Source organism: Brassica oleracea, chromosome C6 (assembly GCF_000695525.1).
Source record: "Brassica oleracea var. oleracea cultivar TO1000 chromosome C6, BOL, whole genome shotgun sequence".
In the NCBI taxonomy this organism is placed as follows: Eukaryota; Viridiplantae; Streptophyta; class Magnoliopsida; order Brassicales; family Brassicaceae; genus Brassica; species Brassica oleracea.
This window is the reverse complement of record NC_027753.1, coordinates 23,144,276-23,160,366: the sequence shown is the minus strand read 5'-3', so window position 1 is coordinate 23,160,366 and position 16,091 is coordinate 23,144,276. Positions and strand designations below refer to the sequence as shown.

Genomic DNA, 16,091 nt, shown 5'->3' with positions numbered 1-16,091 from the left:
TGTTGTTGATAAGCCTTGAGAGATTTTTCAGTTGCATGGTTAACTTAACCTCCAAGTCATAATATCTTTAAAAGCCTCTTTAGATTCTGCTTTTTGTTGTTATCTTTTGATAAGAATAAAATCTTCGCCCTTCCCCCTTTTGTAGCCAATTAGCCCATAAAACTCGAAACCTTTATAAGGTCACCCAGCGAGTTTTGCATCCTTTTGGCAGAAGCAATGGATCAAAGAGAAGCAATGGCTTTATCCGGGTCGGGTTATTATTACATCCAGAGAGGCATGCCTGGTTCTGCTCCTCCACAAACTCAACCGTCGTTTTATGGATCGCAAGGGTTTCAACAATTCTCCAATCCCAGCTCTCCTTTCGGCACAACTGGATTCGTGTATCCTCCTTTACCAGTTGAGACTTCTCAGGTTGATTCTTTAACGCCGGTTGCACTTCCTCCGTCTGGTGAGACGTTTGTTAAGCGGAAGAGAGGAAGACCAAGGAAATATGGACAAGACGGTTCTGTTTCCTTGGCATTGTCTCCTTCAGTCTCGTCCTCCTCCATGTCCCCGAACTCTAACAAACGTGGCCGTGGAAGACCTCCTGGTTCCGGCAAGAAGCAAAGGCTTAGTTCCATTGGTAATAAACCCCTCTTCTTGAAATTTAATGTGAAAGGCTTCTGTGAATGGTGGAATGAGGTTATATTGACTTATATATACTATATAGTTTATGAGGAGATTGGTTTCGAAAACTGTTGGGAAGTTATTACTAAATAAAGTTTAGAATTTTTTAATGTAGAGTTTTATAATTTTGAATAATCTTTTATTCTAAGGGATTTTATCTTAAGCTATGTTTTTACTAAACTTTGTGTCCTGATGTTGTGACTTCTAAGGTGGATTGATGCCGTGGGGGACGAGCTTCACGCCGCACGTAATCGTAGTTTCCGTTGGTGAAGTATAGTCTTCTTCTCTAGCTAGTGTCCTCTTTTAAGGGTTCTTGAGATTAGTCTATAATCCACACTCTTGTCTTGATTGTCAGGACATTGCTTCAAAGGTTATGTCCTTTTCACAGCAAAGTCCAAGAGCCATTTGTGTTTTATCCGTTACTGGGGCAGTCTCTACTGCAACGATTCTTCAGCCATCGCCATCACAGGGAGCTATTAAATACGAGGTTTGATATTGTTGTCCTTACAGTTTATTATGATTTACAAGAGAAGAACGCTACTCATGTTGTTGTGTTTACTCTATGGTCCATAGGGTCGTTTTGAGCTCTTGTCTCTCTCAACTTCTTATCCGAACGCAACTGACAATGACTACCCAAACAGCACTGTGAATCTAGCGGTCTCACTCGCTAGCCCCGATTATCGTGTCATCGGTGGTGGAGTTGGAGGGCCTCTAATAGCAGCAAGCTCAGTTCAGGTGAACCTGCTTGTAAACATCATCAAACTTCTTTAGAGTTCATTTTTTTTTCTGAACTTGGGTGTTGTCTCCTTAATAGGTTATTGTTGGGAGCTTCATTTGGGCTATTCCTAAAGGGAAGATTAAAAAACGAGATGAAGATGTCCAAAAAACTGACGCTTTGGACGATAACACAGCAGCAACGTCGCCTGATGTTCCTCAGCAAAGCCATAACCTTGTTCAGACGCCTGTAGGGATGTGGTCAACAGGTTCAAGATCAATGGACATGCATCATGCCCATATGGACATCGATCTAATGCGTGGATGATCCATTTGTGTGTATAAGCATTGAATCTAGGAGATTAAGAAGAAGGAAGACTTAAGCTAACTTCTCTGAGAACAAAATGTCTTTAGTGATTTTCAGATTTCATGCTGGGTTCTTGAGCTTTTAGTTAACTGAGTTTTTTTTTTTTGCTTTTTTTTTGGGTTAAAATATATATATATCAAAAACTACTTACGTTTATTATTTCGCTGCAAAAAAATATAAATCCAGGCACATAGTGAGCGCATGATACCAATAACTAGCCATGGGCATTAGTTCGTTTTTTTTTCGATTCTTTGATTCTTCGGTTCTAAAAGTTTAGCATCTATCCAGGTATTTTAAAATTTTGGTTCCGTTTAGGTTATTACGGTTGGGGTAACAAAATTGGAAACCTGTTAATATTTGAGGTAATTACAGATCCTATTTGGTTCCAATTTTTCGGTTAATTCGGATTAAAAATCAGAAATTTTGGTTTTCTGATTACATATCATTTCTTTTGAGTTTTTGGTAAAAATTTGGATAATTCGGATAATATTGAAGATTTTGAATAAAAAGTGTTGTGATAATTTTTTTTTAGGTATTTCGACTTATAAATAATATTTTTAACTTATTCATTTATTTTAAAACTGAATATAGTTAAAATTTATAAGAATATAAATTATATTATAGAAATTCATATACACATTCGGATTTCGGTTCAGTTTCTCATTGATTTTGGTATTTTAGTTTTACTGATATATGACCCCAATCAAATAATTGATAGAACCCTAATTTTTTTGGTTTGGTTCGATTCCCGTTATTCGGTTCTGGATAAATGTGCTCAGAATATGATTTGTGTTTTATTGATCATGTTTGAATAAATTACCAGTTGGACTTAGGTTTTTCAAAGGATCGAATGAATTGTTAGAATGAAGTGTTAGGGTTTATCTTTTATTCTTCATCTTGATTGTTCTCAATGTTAGATTTGGATTTGACAATTTGAAGTCTAGATCTTAGGATAATTAGTAGATGTGAAAGCATTATTAATTGCCTAAATTAATTTTGATGAGCTTAATACCTACATGCAAAGAAATTTGGTTTACTGATTTAGTGAACATATCAAACATGATTTTAATGCTTGTCTGAATTGATTGAATCTGCAAAAAAAATTAGGATTTTACGAATTAGATATAGATTATCTCGTTGATGTGATTTGAGTTCTAGAATTGTTCTTAATAAACCTTGATAAATTGTTTGATATATGATTTTCTGTGAACAACCATGAGTCTAGCGTATTTTTGTCCAGAATTTACAACTGTATTAATTTAGAGAAATTTTTTTTATGATAGAATTTCTTAAGTTTTGTCACAAAAATAATATTTCATGAAGAAAATGACCAAAATAAATTTATTAAAAGGTAAAAATGTATTTTTACCTTAAGGTTAACTAATGTAGACTTAGGGTTTACAGTTAAGGGATATGGTTTCAAATTTAAAAAACAATTTAAAAAGTTTTAAAATAAAAATGTATTATTTTGATCATTTTTTTTAGAGCTATTTTTGTGACAAAAATTTTAAAATGCATATTTAAGAAAATTGCCTATTAATTTATTACCGTTTACTTCTTTTTTATTATTCACCTTTAATCTGAAATTTATAGTCTATTGTGTGACATGAGACTATGTATTATGCAGGTGGGGCAGTTGCCAACCATAGAAATTTTAAAATTAGTCTAATTTTATAACAAATTTAAGATATGCCCCTGTTGCTATATTGCTTTACTCCCCCTATACTTCAAATGTTTGACAAAATTTTAAGAGACTAAAAAATTATAATTCGTTGTACTGTTTCATGACTATATTTTGGTATTTTATCTAGTGATTTTAATTTAAATTGTTTCTGTGATCTATCACTGAGAATAGCTCAAGGATAAACTTGACCATATAAAAATTGTGTGAATATTGGCCTAACTCATCATTCTCTACACAATGTCCAGCCTAATAAGGAAATCATGCGTCAAAGCAAAATAAAACAAGTCAGCTAGTTTACTCTTCTGATCAAACGTCGGTTGAAAATTTTGTTCACACAATTGAGAATAAGAAAATCCAAGTACTATAAATAGAAGAGGTGGTTAAAGCTTTCTAATCATCTGAATACAAAGACAATAACGAGAAAGAGAAAGATCAAGGAAAATACTAAAGAGTTGTATTTTACTCATTATACTCTCGTGATCTCTATTAAGTAGTTATCGTGAGACTCTTTTGTAGTATCGAATGAAAGATACGTTTGATTCATTGTAATTCTAAAGCACGAATGTGGATTCAAATCCTTACAAAACTCTTTATTTTCTTCAGCCAAACAAACAATGAAAAATTCTTCATACAAAACATTTTGTTCGGAGAAAAAAAACATTTTGTTCGAAACATTCGTGTCTTTAATTTCTATCTTTTGTTTATTATGAAAAATACGGTGTTGTATGATTGTATCAATTAGAAAGCATTCATGTGAGGTTGAACAAGGGAAGCATAAACACCACCTTCGATATTCATCAACGTCTCGTGCGTCCCTTTCTCAACGATCATACCATTCTCCACTACGGCAATGATGTCAGCATTCTTGATCGTCGAAAGCCTGTGAGCCACCACGATCGTGGTCCGGTTCACCATCACCCGGTCAAGTGCGTCCTGAACCACACGCTCCGATTCTGCGTCCAACGCGCTCGTCGCTTCGTCCAGTAATAAGATCTTCGGTTCTTTCACGATGGCACGTGCAATCGCCACGCGTTGCTTCTGTCCTCCTGACAACTGTATCCCTCTCTCACCGACCACAGTATCGTAACCCTAAAACCAAACATGAAAGAGTTTTTACTTGCAACACAAGTAATAATATAAATATCAAAAGATCTTGTTTCAGTCACCTTTTGTATACTAGAGATGAATTTATGAGCATTAGAGAGCTCAGAAGCAGCTACGATCTCAGCCTCGGTTGCTTCTTCTCCTCCCTTTCCATAAGCAATGTTGGCTCGTATTGTGTCGTTGAACAGTACAGGTTCTTGCCCTACAAGCCCCATTTGTTGTCTCAGCCATTTCAGTTGCAGCTTCTTGAGCTCAACTCCGTCCAAAGTGATATGACCCGAATCCGGATCGTAAAACCTCTGTAACAGCGATATCACCGTAGACTTACCTGATCCACTTTCTCCGACCAAAGCAACAGTCTGAAATAAGCACAAGAATTAGAAAAGTAAACATGTAAAGTTTGAAAGAAGCATCAGTTTATTATTAAGTCAGATATATTTCAAACAAATTGACTATAGGTAGATTAGTCCATTTTCTACATATATATCACTTAAGATTTATAAGTTTTATAATTTGTATACAAAATGTTACCTTTCCGGCACGAATGAAGAAACAAAGGTCACGAAAAATCTGAATATCAGGTCTAGTTTGGTAAGCAAAGCTTATGTGACAAAACTCGATATCTCCCTTTACGTTCTCCAACACCATCCCTGATTCATCTCTCGTGTCTATCTTCGATTTCCTATCGATGATTCTGAAGATCGAAGCAGCAGCACTCTTAGCTTTGCTTGAATCAGGAGCGGAAGAACTCACCCCAGAAATCCCAATTGTTGTCACCGTCAATGTTAAGAAAACCTGGCGCAAACCCATCCAATAGAAAAACATTTAGCCTCTTCTAGCAGGTCTAGGCAATAAAAAACAGTAATCTAATATCCGAACCGAATCCGAACAAAAAAAACATGTCCAAACTGTAAAAATACTCGAATTGATCAAGTAGAGTTGTGTAAAACATACATTTGCCCTAAGTGTTATTATTTATTAACCGAACCCAAAATATTTAAAATTCGAATAACCCAAAAAAAACTGACATAAAAATTTGAGTTAGTATCCAAATTGTATTCAAGAACTAAATAAGTATCTCAGATATTCAATTTTGTGTTTATTTTGTTATGCCATCTAAAATTATCTGAACATAATTAAAATTAACCAAACTAGAAATAGATTATGCTCTAAAATGTGTCTTGGATATATCTATATATCTATCTATACTATTATTTGTGAAGTGATTTTTTCGCATTCGAGCTTCGGTAAAAGTTACATACGTTAATTTCGTTTATACCTTTAAAGAATAAAATATATAAATTAGCCAAAAAATTAATAAAAAATAATAATTTATTTAATTAAATAAGTGATTAAAATTAATAATAATAAAAATTATCCAAAATCTAAAAACATATTAAAAAAAGAGATAGTTCCTTTATATATATTGTGTTATCCAAAAATATCTTTTAAAATTGGTAAAATTAAAAAAAAACACATAACTAAATATTAATCAAGTAAAATTCATAATTTATATAATTGAAAAGAGAATATTAAGTGATTTCTAAGATTTATTTATTAATAATAAATTATTGTACAAAGAAATTTTCAAAAAAATATAATATGTAAAAAAATTCAAATGAAAACATAAATAATTATGTATCACTATATATATATATATATATTGGTTTAATTTATCACTATATTTTTTTTTTAATTAGTAATGTATGTATTAATAAGTAATTATAAAATACTTATGCCCGGATGAACGCGGTGAAACATCTAGTTATAAAATATATTTGAAACCAAAGTGTGTTTAAAACCTGACCTAAACATATATAAAATCCAAATGGTGCCTAGGAGGCTGAAAGCAAAACCCGAAATCCAGACCGAACCCGAACACTAATGTCTACTATAGATTTCCGGAGAAAAAGAACGAAGACAAAACCTCAAAAACACCGTTGTAAGTTGTCCTTCCGTCTTTTACCAATCTAGCACCTGCGTAGAAACAAGCAGCGTAGACAGAGTAAAGAACGAAGAAGGAGAGACCAAACCCTAATCCTGCGACTAGTCCTTGCTTCATCCCCGATTTGATCGAATCTTCACATCGTTTCTTATACATCTCTATCACTTTTTCCTCCGCACAGAAAGACGCAACCGTTCTTATACTCCCAACCGCATCACTCGCCACTTGACTCGCCTCCTCGTACTTTGTCTACAAACAATTTATTTCAGTTTCTTGTTGAAAAAGTAACAAACCCTAAACCTATTTAATGAAAAAGAACCAACCTTTGCGTCTGCACTGAAGCCTTTCATGAACTTAATCTGAACGTAATGATTGATTCCAGTTAAAGGAATCGGTACTAAGATAATAACAGCTAACTCCCAGCTAATCACAAAAGCTATGATTATTCCCACCACGGCGGTTGCAACGTTCTTGATAGTTAGAGCCAACGAGTCGCCCACAAGTGTCCTGATCAAGGCTGCATCAGCAGAGAGCCTTGCTCCAATGGCACCACTCGAGTTCTCGAGCTCATCAAACCACCCAACCTCCATGTGAACAACTTTCTCAAAACACATTGATCGTATCCTACGAATCAGTCTCCCTCCAGCTACAGCAAACAAGGACATATGTGTTGGATACACTACCAAAGAGAGTACACCAAGAAGCACAAATATTATCGACCAGTATCTCGAATCGCTCCTCAGCTCATGAGGCGGTTGGAAGAAAGCCATGATAACTTTAGCAAAGAAGAGTCCAAAGATGGGGAATATAGCGCCGTCAAGTGCACATACTATGGTTCCAAGTGTAAGAATCAGAGCCTCCGGTTTGTTAAGAGCAGCAATTCGAGTAATTGACACATCTTTGGGCATATCTTTAGGCATTTCAGTGTTTTCTTGTCCTGCAAGTAAGACAAGAGCGGAAACAGATTCATCATCATCATCACCATGCATCCTACTGCCACTGTTTCCTCCATTCCTGATAGATCCGTCTTGCTGTCCATTTGAAATCTCTAATCGTTTTGATTCCGTGTTTATCTCTTGTAGCCGTATAAGTTGTGAATAAACCCCTTCATGATCCTTGAGTAGCTCCAAATGTGAACCTTAAATGTAAAATGTAATAAAAGTAAAACAAAAGCTAAACAATTTTATATTCCAAAAGAATATATATATATCCTTAAGTAACAATGTGTATCATGTACCTTCTTCAACTATCTGTCCACGGTGAAGAACAGCAATCACATCAGCATTTCTCACCGTGCTTAACCGATGTGCGACAATCACAGTAGTCCGGTTAGCCATCACCCTATCTAAAGCTTCTTGAACCACTCGTTCGGATTCTGCATCAAGAGCACTTGTCGCTTCATCTAACAGCAAAATCCTTGGATCTTTAAGTATGGCCCTAGCGATTGCAATCCTCTGTTTCTGTCCTCCTGAGAGCTGAGTTCCATGTTCACCTACCATTGTCTCTAAACCCCGAGGCAACTTATCGATAAACTTAGCCGCGTTTGCTAGCTTCGCAGCTGCTTCAATCTCTTGGACAGTCGCTCCGACTTTCCCGTACCCAATATTCTCCATTATACTTGAAGAAAACAGAACCGGTTCCTGACTAACCAATCCAATCTTTCCTCTAATCCATTTCAGCTGAAACTCCTTCAAGTCAACACCATCAATAAGCACTTGGCCGGAATTCGGATCATAGAACCTTTCTATTAAACTGATCACAGTAGATTTCCCGCTCCCGCTTTCTCCTACCAAAGCAGTGGTTGTGCCACTTGAGATCATCAGAGAGAATCCTCTAAAGACCTCTTCTCTAGGCCTTGCAGGGTAACTAAAACACACATCTCTCAGCTCTATTTTTCCTTGTATATCTTCTAAAACCTTCCCGTTTTGGTCAAAACAATCAATTACCGGCTTTCTTTTTATCGTTTCAAACATTTTATAAGCTGCAGCTTGACCTGCTGCAAATGAGGTTAGACATGGTGCTGCTTGCCCTAGAGACCTATCCAAAGAAAAAGAAAAAAAAAACAGTTAGATTGGTTTCCAACTCAAAACCAATTGGCAATAAGTGAATTGGTTCATCTCGCTTATATACATTACTTAAATCTCTTCTCGCTTCTGATGTGAGATTTACTTAATTCAGAAGTGGGAAGTTGTCCCTAAAAAAATTACAATTGTAATTGTTTTAACTGTTTTGAGACTAAGGAAGATATGTTCTACTCACATCGAACTTGTGACCACAATGACCATTACATTAATCACTGCACCACCTGTATACCCTTTTCTGAGTATCATCTCTCCACCAAACCATATAGCCAAAGCATAGCTACAAAAGAACACCAAGAACATTACTCCCAACCCTAAACCCGTAGAGAAACCTTGGTTGACAGTCGACTCATAGGCCAAGTTTATCAACTCTTTGTAGCTACTAATCGCCTGCTTCTCTCTCGTGAATGAAGCAACCTGTTGGAATCATGCAATAACATGGTTTATGTTTCAAACTTCTATATATTTTATGATAAGTCAACAATAAAGGAGGGAAAGAAGTATTTTTACGGTTCGAATAGACCCGCAAGTTTGTTCGACAATAGTTGATGCTTTGGCATAAGCAGCTTGTTGTTGAGAAGAAGCTTTAGTGGAAATAATCGATGTAGCTGCACCAGCCATAGCTAGGAGAGGAATTGAGGCTAACATAACAAGTGTAAGTAACCATCCTTTCACAAACGCTAAAGCATATCCAGCCAAGAAAGTTGCAAGCAACTGTATAAACTTCCCAACCTGAGAAAAAATTTGACACTTCATATATTTCAATGTATGTATACAATAACATCTATTTTCTGGATATTTTTCGTTTGTTTACCTTTTCACCCATAGCATCTAGTATAAGAACAGTATCACCTGACATACGACCAACAACTTCTCCTGTGTTTGTTTCGACATCGAAGAATACAATGTCTTGTCTTAGAATTGTCTTCAGATATAAACTTCTTATCCTTGCAGCTTGTCTTTCTCCCGTAATCACCCAACAAGACACCTCTAGAACACGGGAAAACATAAAACGAAATTGCTTTCTTCCTTGACAAGAAACAAAAAAAAATGTGTGTATACAGTAGTTCTGTTTTGTTATGTTCTACATAAATTAATTAATAGCATGATATTTTCTATCTTTTTATTAATTCTCACTTGAGGTTAAGTTAATGTATTTATGTCAAATCTTACATTGAAAATGTTTACATTGTATTAAACAATATTTAATTGAATCAGAGAGTATTACTTACGAAGAAAGGCGGCTACAAATGTCCCAAGTCCAAGGTAGACAAATTTCAAACAAATCTAAAACGAAGAAAACCAAAAAAAATAAAGTAAACATAACCAAGTAAAACTTGAAAGATCGTTTCCTTTGGGCATCTATATCTAACCTTGGAGATTAACTCGACAATGTCGTTTGTGAATAGGTTTTGACCAATCGTATCAATAAGATCACCAAACAACAATGTCATCAACGGAAAACCAAGACCGTTTCCGATAGCTCCGACCGAACCAACGATCATCAACAACACATCGGTAACATCCGAGAAAGAAAACAGTTTGTAGAAAGGTACGGTCTTTGCCTTCTCTTCGATTTTCCCCTTCTTCATCTCCGACTGTGTGGGACTTCTTGAATGAACATGACTTGTCTCAAAACTAGATACATTGACCATTGTCCTGGATTTTCGTAGAGAAATGACCCACACGTATCAGAAATGAAACAACGCCTAGAAAAAGCGATCACTGAAAGATCTTAAAACATCTGAACGATCATTTAAAATTTCCGTTTACTATCTAGTTTATTATTAATACAATAGTTAAGAAGGGATTAATGAGGTGTAAGATATATATTATTTTGGAGATGTTGTTATCAGGTGACATAAACAAAGATTAAGAGACAAAAACATGGAATGTTTTGTTCTTTTTGTTATTTTTTCCCTAACAAATACAGTTTAATTCAGTTTAAAAAAGAAAGAAAAATACAGTTTAATTCATCATAACTTTTATGTAGTATTGTTCTGTCATGTAATTCCTAAAATCATTGCATAAATGTTTAACCCAAATATTCGAGTGCTTAATATGAAAATATCATCATTCATGTGTCATGGGGAGCGACTAATTTCTGCATTTGCTGAACTTGGTCGTGTATTCCACTATTCCTTATTGTATTCCTAACATGGCATTTGATGGGTCTTAAACAAAATCGTCGACAGAAAATAGGCCTAAATATGGATATCATTGTTACAGAATTTAGATACCTTCTTGTATATAATAATATAAACATGCTTAATATATATGAGTTGTGTCTATTCGATGGTTTGCGGGAACTTAAGTCAGGTTGACTTGAGAAAAAATGTTTTAGGTCAATGCGTAATGGTTCACTGATTACAACATAAAATCATTCAATCTAACTCTAATTAAAATCTGATGTTACATAGTCAGGTGGAAATACTTGGAAACAAATTAAATTGTATGTGAATTCTAGTTAGTTGATCTTCTTAACCGGTGAATAAACTTGCCAAATGGAACTCAAATTGAACATTTTGGTTACGTTTAACAGCTAATTTGGGTTGCTAAGTGATTCAGATTGTGTAGGTAAAAGAAAATAATCATGTCAATTAGTCATTGGCATATTATCCGAACCCAAAAAACTGAACCGAAAAAATGAAAACTTGAACAGGACTGAAACTTACAAAAACCCGAACGGATCGGATCCTATTTCTTTAAACAAATAAAAACCAAAATTGAACCAGAACTAAACCAAGAACCGAACAGGTATCCGAATATCAAAAATATAATTTATTTACCTAAAATAATAAATTAAAATTAAAAATATATGTATATATATATATATATAAATAAATTTTTTATCCAAAGTTGAATAACCCGAATGTTTTCTTTGGTTTTTTCGGGTTTAACTTGGAGTTTCGGGATTTTGTTGGTTTTCGACTTTAAACCCAAGCCAAATCTGAATCATTTCTAATTCAGTTAAGTTTCTGCTTTTATAAAAAAAAATATAAAACCAAACTGAGCACGACATTACTGTGTAGAAACCCACACTAGGTATTTGTTAGTGATTGTTTGTAAAGATTAGGGAAAAAACAACATAAGAACGATATCCTCAGGACACAACGATGTAATCATGTATGAGTCAACAAAAATGAACTCTATCCGTATGCCGAATAGCATAGAGATTTGGGGAGAAAGAAGGATCGTGACTGAACTTAAAGTAGAGCTGCCTACGTACCTTCAAGTCTAACGTAGTTCATTTATCATAGTCTCGAAAGAGATGCGGTTTCATCGTGTTGATCGACATGTCGGTTTCATCGGTCATGAGAGAGATAGAGAAAGTGATGCACCGGCATGAACGGTCACTAGACGAGTTCAATGACATGCCAAAACCAAACTAACAGTTATAAAATAACTAGGTAACACATGGCTAAACCAAGAGTTACAATACAATGTACATCAAGAGAAGCGGAACATAGCAAACGATGCAACAGTCTAAATGTGTATAAGTTTATGATGCAGTTATGGAGTCAGTTGAAAATGGTTTGGGTAAAAAAAAAAAATTTCTATACGGTCCTGGTGGAACAGGGAAGACATACCTTTACAACATCATTATTTCTAAGTTGCGATCAGGAAAAAGAAATAGTACTCCCAGTTGCTTCATCCGGCAGTGCAGCATTGCTTTTACCTGCAAAAAGGATAGCACATTCTCACTTTAAGATACCCATGAATCTCAATGAAGATTCAGTATGTGATATATTTCCAGAAATAATGCTTGCTGAACTAATTGGAAAAACTGATCTAATTATATGGGATGAGGCGCCTATGACAAATCGGCATGCATTTGAAGCCACTACAAGATTTGATGTCCATTAAGATCCAAAAGTTAAAACCAACCTTTTGGAGTCAAAACTATATTATTAGGTGGAGATTTCAGGCAAACACTACCGATAATTCCACAAAGTTCTAGAGCTGTAACAGTTTTAGAATCAATAAAACAGTCACACTTGTGGGACTTCTGCAAAGTCTTTGATCTCAAACAGAATATGAGACGAAAATCACAAGAAAGCTTTGGAATGGCTGCTATGTGTTGGTGATGGAAATGCACCTACAAACAAAGCAGGATCAGCCAACGAAGACAATGGTCATATAGTCGAAGTTAATCCCAAATTCTTAATGCAATCATCTGGAAATCATTTGCATGATATTTTCGAAGCCACCAGCGCAGAAAATATGCTATCAAAAAGTACAAAAGAAAGTATTACCGAGAGAGCTATCCTGACTCCAGGAAATGAGACAGTTGACAAGATTAACCCATACATGTTAGAAAAAATCAAAAGAATATTTATATCCGTGCATGAATATTTTAGAGTTTCACTAAAGGCTCTAAATCTTTCCTTCTGTTGCTCCAGAAGAAAGTGGTTGCAGTAATGAGCTCTATTTCGTAGCACATTTGCAAGAGTTGCTTGCATATATACTTCTTTTTTTTTTCTTTACTGAGCTGTGTGAGGTGAAGAAATGTATTGATTTCTGTTTCATCAGTGACAGGTTCCAGACTCCGAGCACAATGGTCTGAACTTTACTGCAACAAAAAGAGAGGAAGTGGATAGACTGAGAAATGAAATTGATGAGCTAAGCTTGTGATGCGTTCAGAATTTAAATGAAGATAGTTCTCGTCTCTTTTTTCCTGAGGCTGAGCTTGCTGGTTTGCCTCTAGAATTCCTTCAGGTCTTTACTCGAAATGTTATTTAGCTTAAATGTCACATTCAAATCTGTGAGCTTGACTTTTCCGTAACTATTTCTCATTTCTACACTTCCTTTTTCAGAGTTTGGATAAAACTCAAAATAAAGAAGTCAAGCTCACCTTGGAAAGTAATCACGTGGAGGATATTCTAGAGCTGTGCAAGGTAACAATTCCCATGTAGCTTTTTAAAACATTGAAGTTACAATAACTTACCAGTTCTTGATACTGGCTTTTATAACTGGTTACAGTTTCATTATCTCTCTATGTGTCCATGCCAATACATTTGAATTTGTCTTTGAACATATTTTGGCTGTTGTTTTAAACTTTGCAGATAGCCAAGACAAGGAAGACAATGGATATGGCATATGGAAAGAGATGTGAAGATGCCAATATTCCAGTGTTACGAAAACTATTACTTGCATGTCTGTTCTAGAAACCTTTGACAGAAGCCTGCAGCAGACTTTAATCAGCTGATATCTAACTATACTAGTCTGTGTAGGTTCAGTCGTGCCATAGATTAGCTCACTTACTTGGTTATGTACACTTTGCATATTATGCTCTTGATCATAGGATGTCAAAGACATCAACAAGGGTTTGTGAAAAATCCTTCAAGTTATTAGTTTATCATATTCATCATGTCGTTTAAACTGACGCCCTTTCTTGTGTCCAGGTGATCAGGTTCCTGGAGGACATCTCTTCCACTTCAACTGGTTTGGCTAAAAAGATTAGATGGATTAATGGGGGCAAGGAATATGAGAACCATCCTCTCACCTTTTCATTTGGAAATAGAAACGCTCATCTCGGCAATGGAATGTATAAAGAAATTACGATTGTTCTCAATTGGTGAAGAAAGTTTCAGAACCATAAGAATTGTCTACTTTTGCAAGTTATTTGGAATATATTAGGATACTGAAATAAATTTTTAACTACTTAGAGCTCATTCATATACCTAAAACGCAGAATACGAGGACGGATAGTCTTGCAGGCAGTGACATGACTCAACCGTCTTTTATATTCATATGGATGCAGAATTACCAGTTTGGTTTGCAGAGTCTCTTAGTTGAGTCTGTTTATGTTGCTGACAAAAAAATGATTATTAATTTTTATTTATGAATTTATAAATTATGTTAAAAATATTTAATTGTTTAAAATTGTCAACTTGAAAATGTACTTGATTAATGGGTTCTAAATCCTACATGGATTCTTTCAAGAGAAATTGATGAAAATATCTTAGGGAAATTTGCCAAATACGACTCAAAACTTGATGTTAAATGCAAAACTATACCCAAACTTGAATCAAATGCAAAACTAACCTAAAAGCCTTGTGAAATTACAGCCAGCTCCTTGTGACCAAACAAAGAAACATAACTCATTTTTACGAATATAGCCCCGTAAAATCTTCTGAGTTTTGTGATATACTGTAAGTCGTCTAGACGATGTCCATGGAAGTCTTCTGGTGTAGTTGATCTTAAAAATAATTTTTAAATTTAAAAAAAAATATTTTAACAAGTGAAAAATTAAAATCATGTAATTATAAACAGTTTTAAGTGATATAAATTAAGATATAATAAAATTGAATTGTTTTCAACATAGATGAGTGAAAGTAGTGAATCATGATATTCTTTGGTTTAGGGTTTGACAACATATGTTGTAGTATTGTATGTATTCTTAGGGTTAGATTTTGGAAAGCTTAGGGTTAGATTTTGGAAAGCTTAAATGTTTTTTTGAAAATTAAAATTTTACCTATATGTGTTTATTTCTCTGTATAGTAAACATTTTTTAAGTTCAATTTGATTTTATGAAGTGTTTAGTTAGTTAATTTAGTTTAGAGGTTATGTTTAGGGTATATACGACTTACAGGGAAGTCATCTGTTGATTAGTATTATTGGTTAGAAGACTTTTTCTAACTTCCGCTAAAAATATTTTAGTTTCCCGCTAAAAATATTGAAGTGTTCTGGGCGACTTACAAGTAAGCCTTCTAGGAAGTCTTCTGAATCGAAAATATTTAACCTTATTGGAATTTTTGTCTCCCTATATAAAGATAAATTTACACATTATCTCTCCTCATCTCAAATGGCTGCAACAAAAATGTAATGTTTCTCATTCTAAAACTCTCCAACTTCTCTCTAATCTCTTTGAACTTATAAACATCAAACTTTATATCAATTTATTGTTTTTGTCTCATGTCTTTCTCACTCATTTATCTTGTTTTTGCAGGTTTTTCATCACATGATTCTCATCTTCCACTCATTTAAAGGTAGATCTATTAATTTTATATATGTATCAAACTTTATATGAATTTTTTTATTTTTGTCTCATGTCTTTCTCACTAATCTATCTTTTTTGCTGCAGGTTTTTAATCAGATGGTTCTCATCTTCCACTTGGATATGTACTTTGTGTGTTTTATAAAAGTGTATATATCCAATCTTCCACTCATTTTCTCTGTTTTAAGCCATTTGAACGTTTTTTTAAATGCAGATTTTTCAGATCTGGGTTTGATATACATGTTTTTTAGATCTGGATCAGACTTTGGAAGACTTATGGAAAGTCTTCTCAGAAGTCTTATAAAATATAATGGCTTCTGGAGGACTTCCTGGAAGTCTTCGAAAGTTTTCTGACGGAGTCTTCTTCCATATCAAGTGGAATCCAAGCTTGTCTTTGTAGAGAAATGATCTATAATAGTTTTGTTTATGGTATGTTTTGTGATTTGCATGTGTACTCCTTTAGTTGTGATTTTTTTGTAAATATGAAGAGATATTAATGAAAAAATTTGGTAAATATGTTCATTGTCCAC

At 34.5% G+C, this 16,091-nt stretch overlaps 2 protein-coding genes across 2 annotated transcripts; one reads left to right on the top strand and one right to left on the bottom strand.

The window, feature by feature from the left end:
* Positions 1 to 216: 216 nt before the first annotated feature.
* LOC106299612 (AT-hook motif nuclear-localized protein 11-like) lies at positions 217 to 1,822 on the top strand. Its single transcript, XM_013735676.1, has 5 exons — positions 217 to 622; positions 876 to 937; positions 1,022 to 1,153; positions 1,240 to 1,401; positions 1,481 to 1,822. The coding sequence occupies exons 1-5, from the start codon at positions 217 to 219 to the stop codon at positions 1,706 to 1,708; spliced, it is 990 nt and encodes a 329-aa protein (XP_013591130.1). The 3' UTR covers positions 1,709 to 1,822.
* Positions 1,823 to 4,169: 2,347 nt separating this feature from the next.
* LOC106297773 (ABC transporter B family member 5-like) lies at positions 4,170 to 10,153 on the bottom strand. The gene is made up of 11 exons (XM_013733946.1): positions 9,935 to 10,153; positions 9,794 to 9,848; positions 9,376 to 9,551; positions 9,072 to 9,293; positions 8,740 to 8,978; positions 7,718 to 8,517; positions 6,804 to 7,618; positions 6,463 to 6,729; positions 5,067 to 5,330; positions 4,598 to 4,894; positions 4,170 to 4,520 (listed from the first exon to the last, which is right to left on the bottom strand). The coding sequence occupies exons 1-11, from the start codon at positions 10,151 to 10,153 to the stop codon at positions 4,170 to 4,172; spliced, it is 3,705 nt and encodes a 1,234-aa protein (XP_013589400.1).
* Positions 10,154 to 16,091: the final 5,938 nt, after the last annotated feature.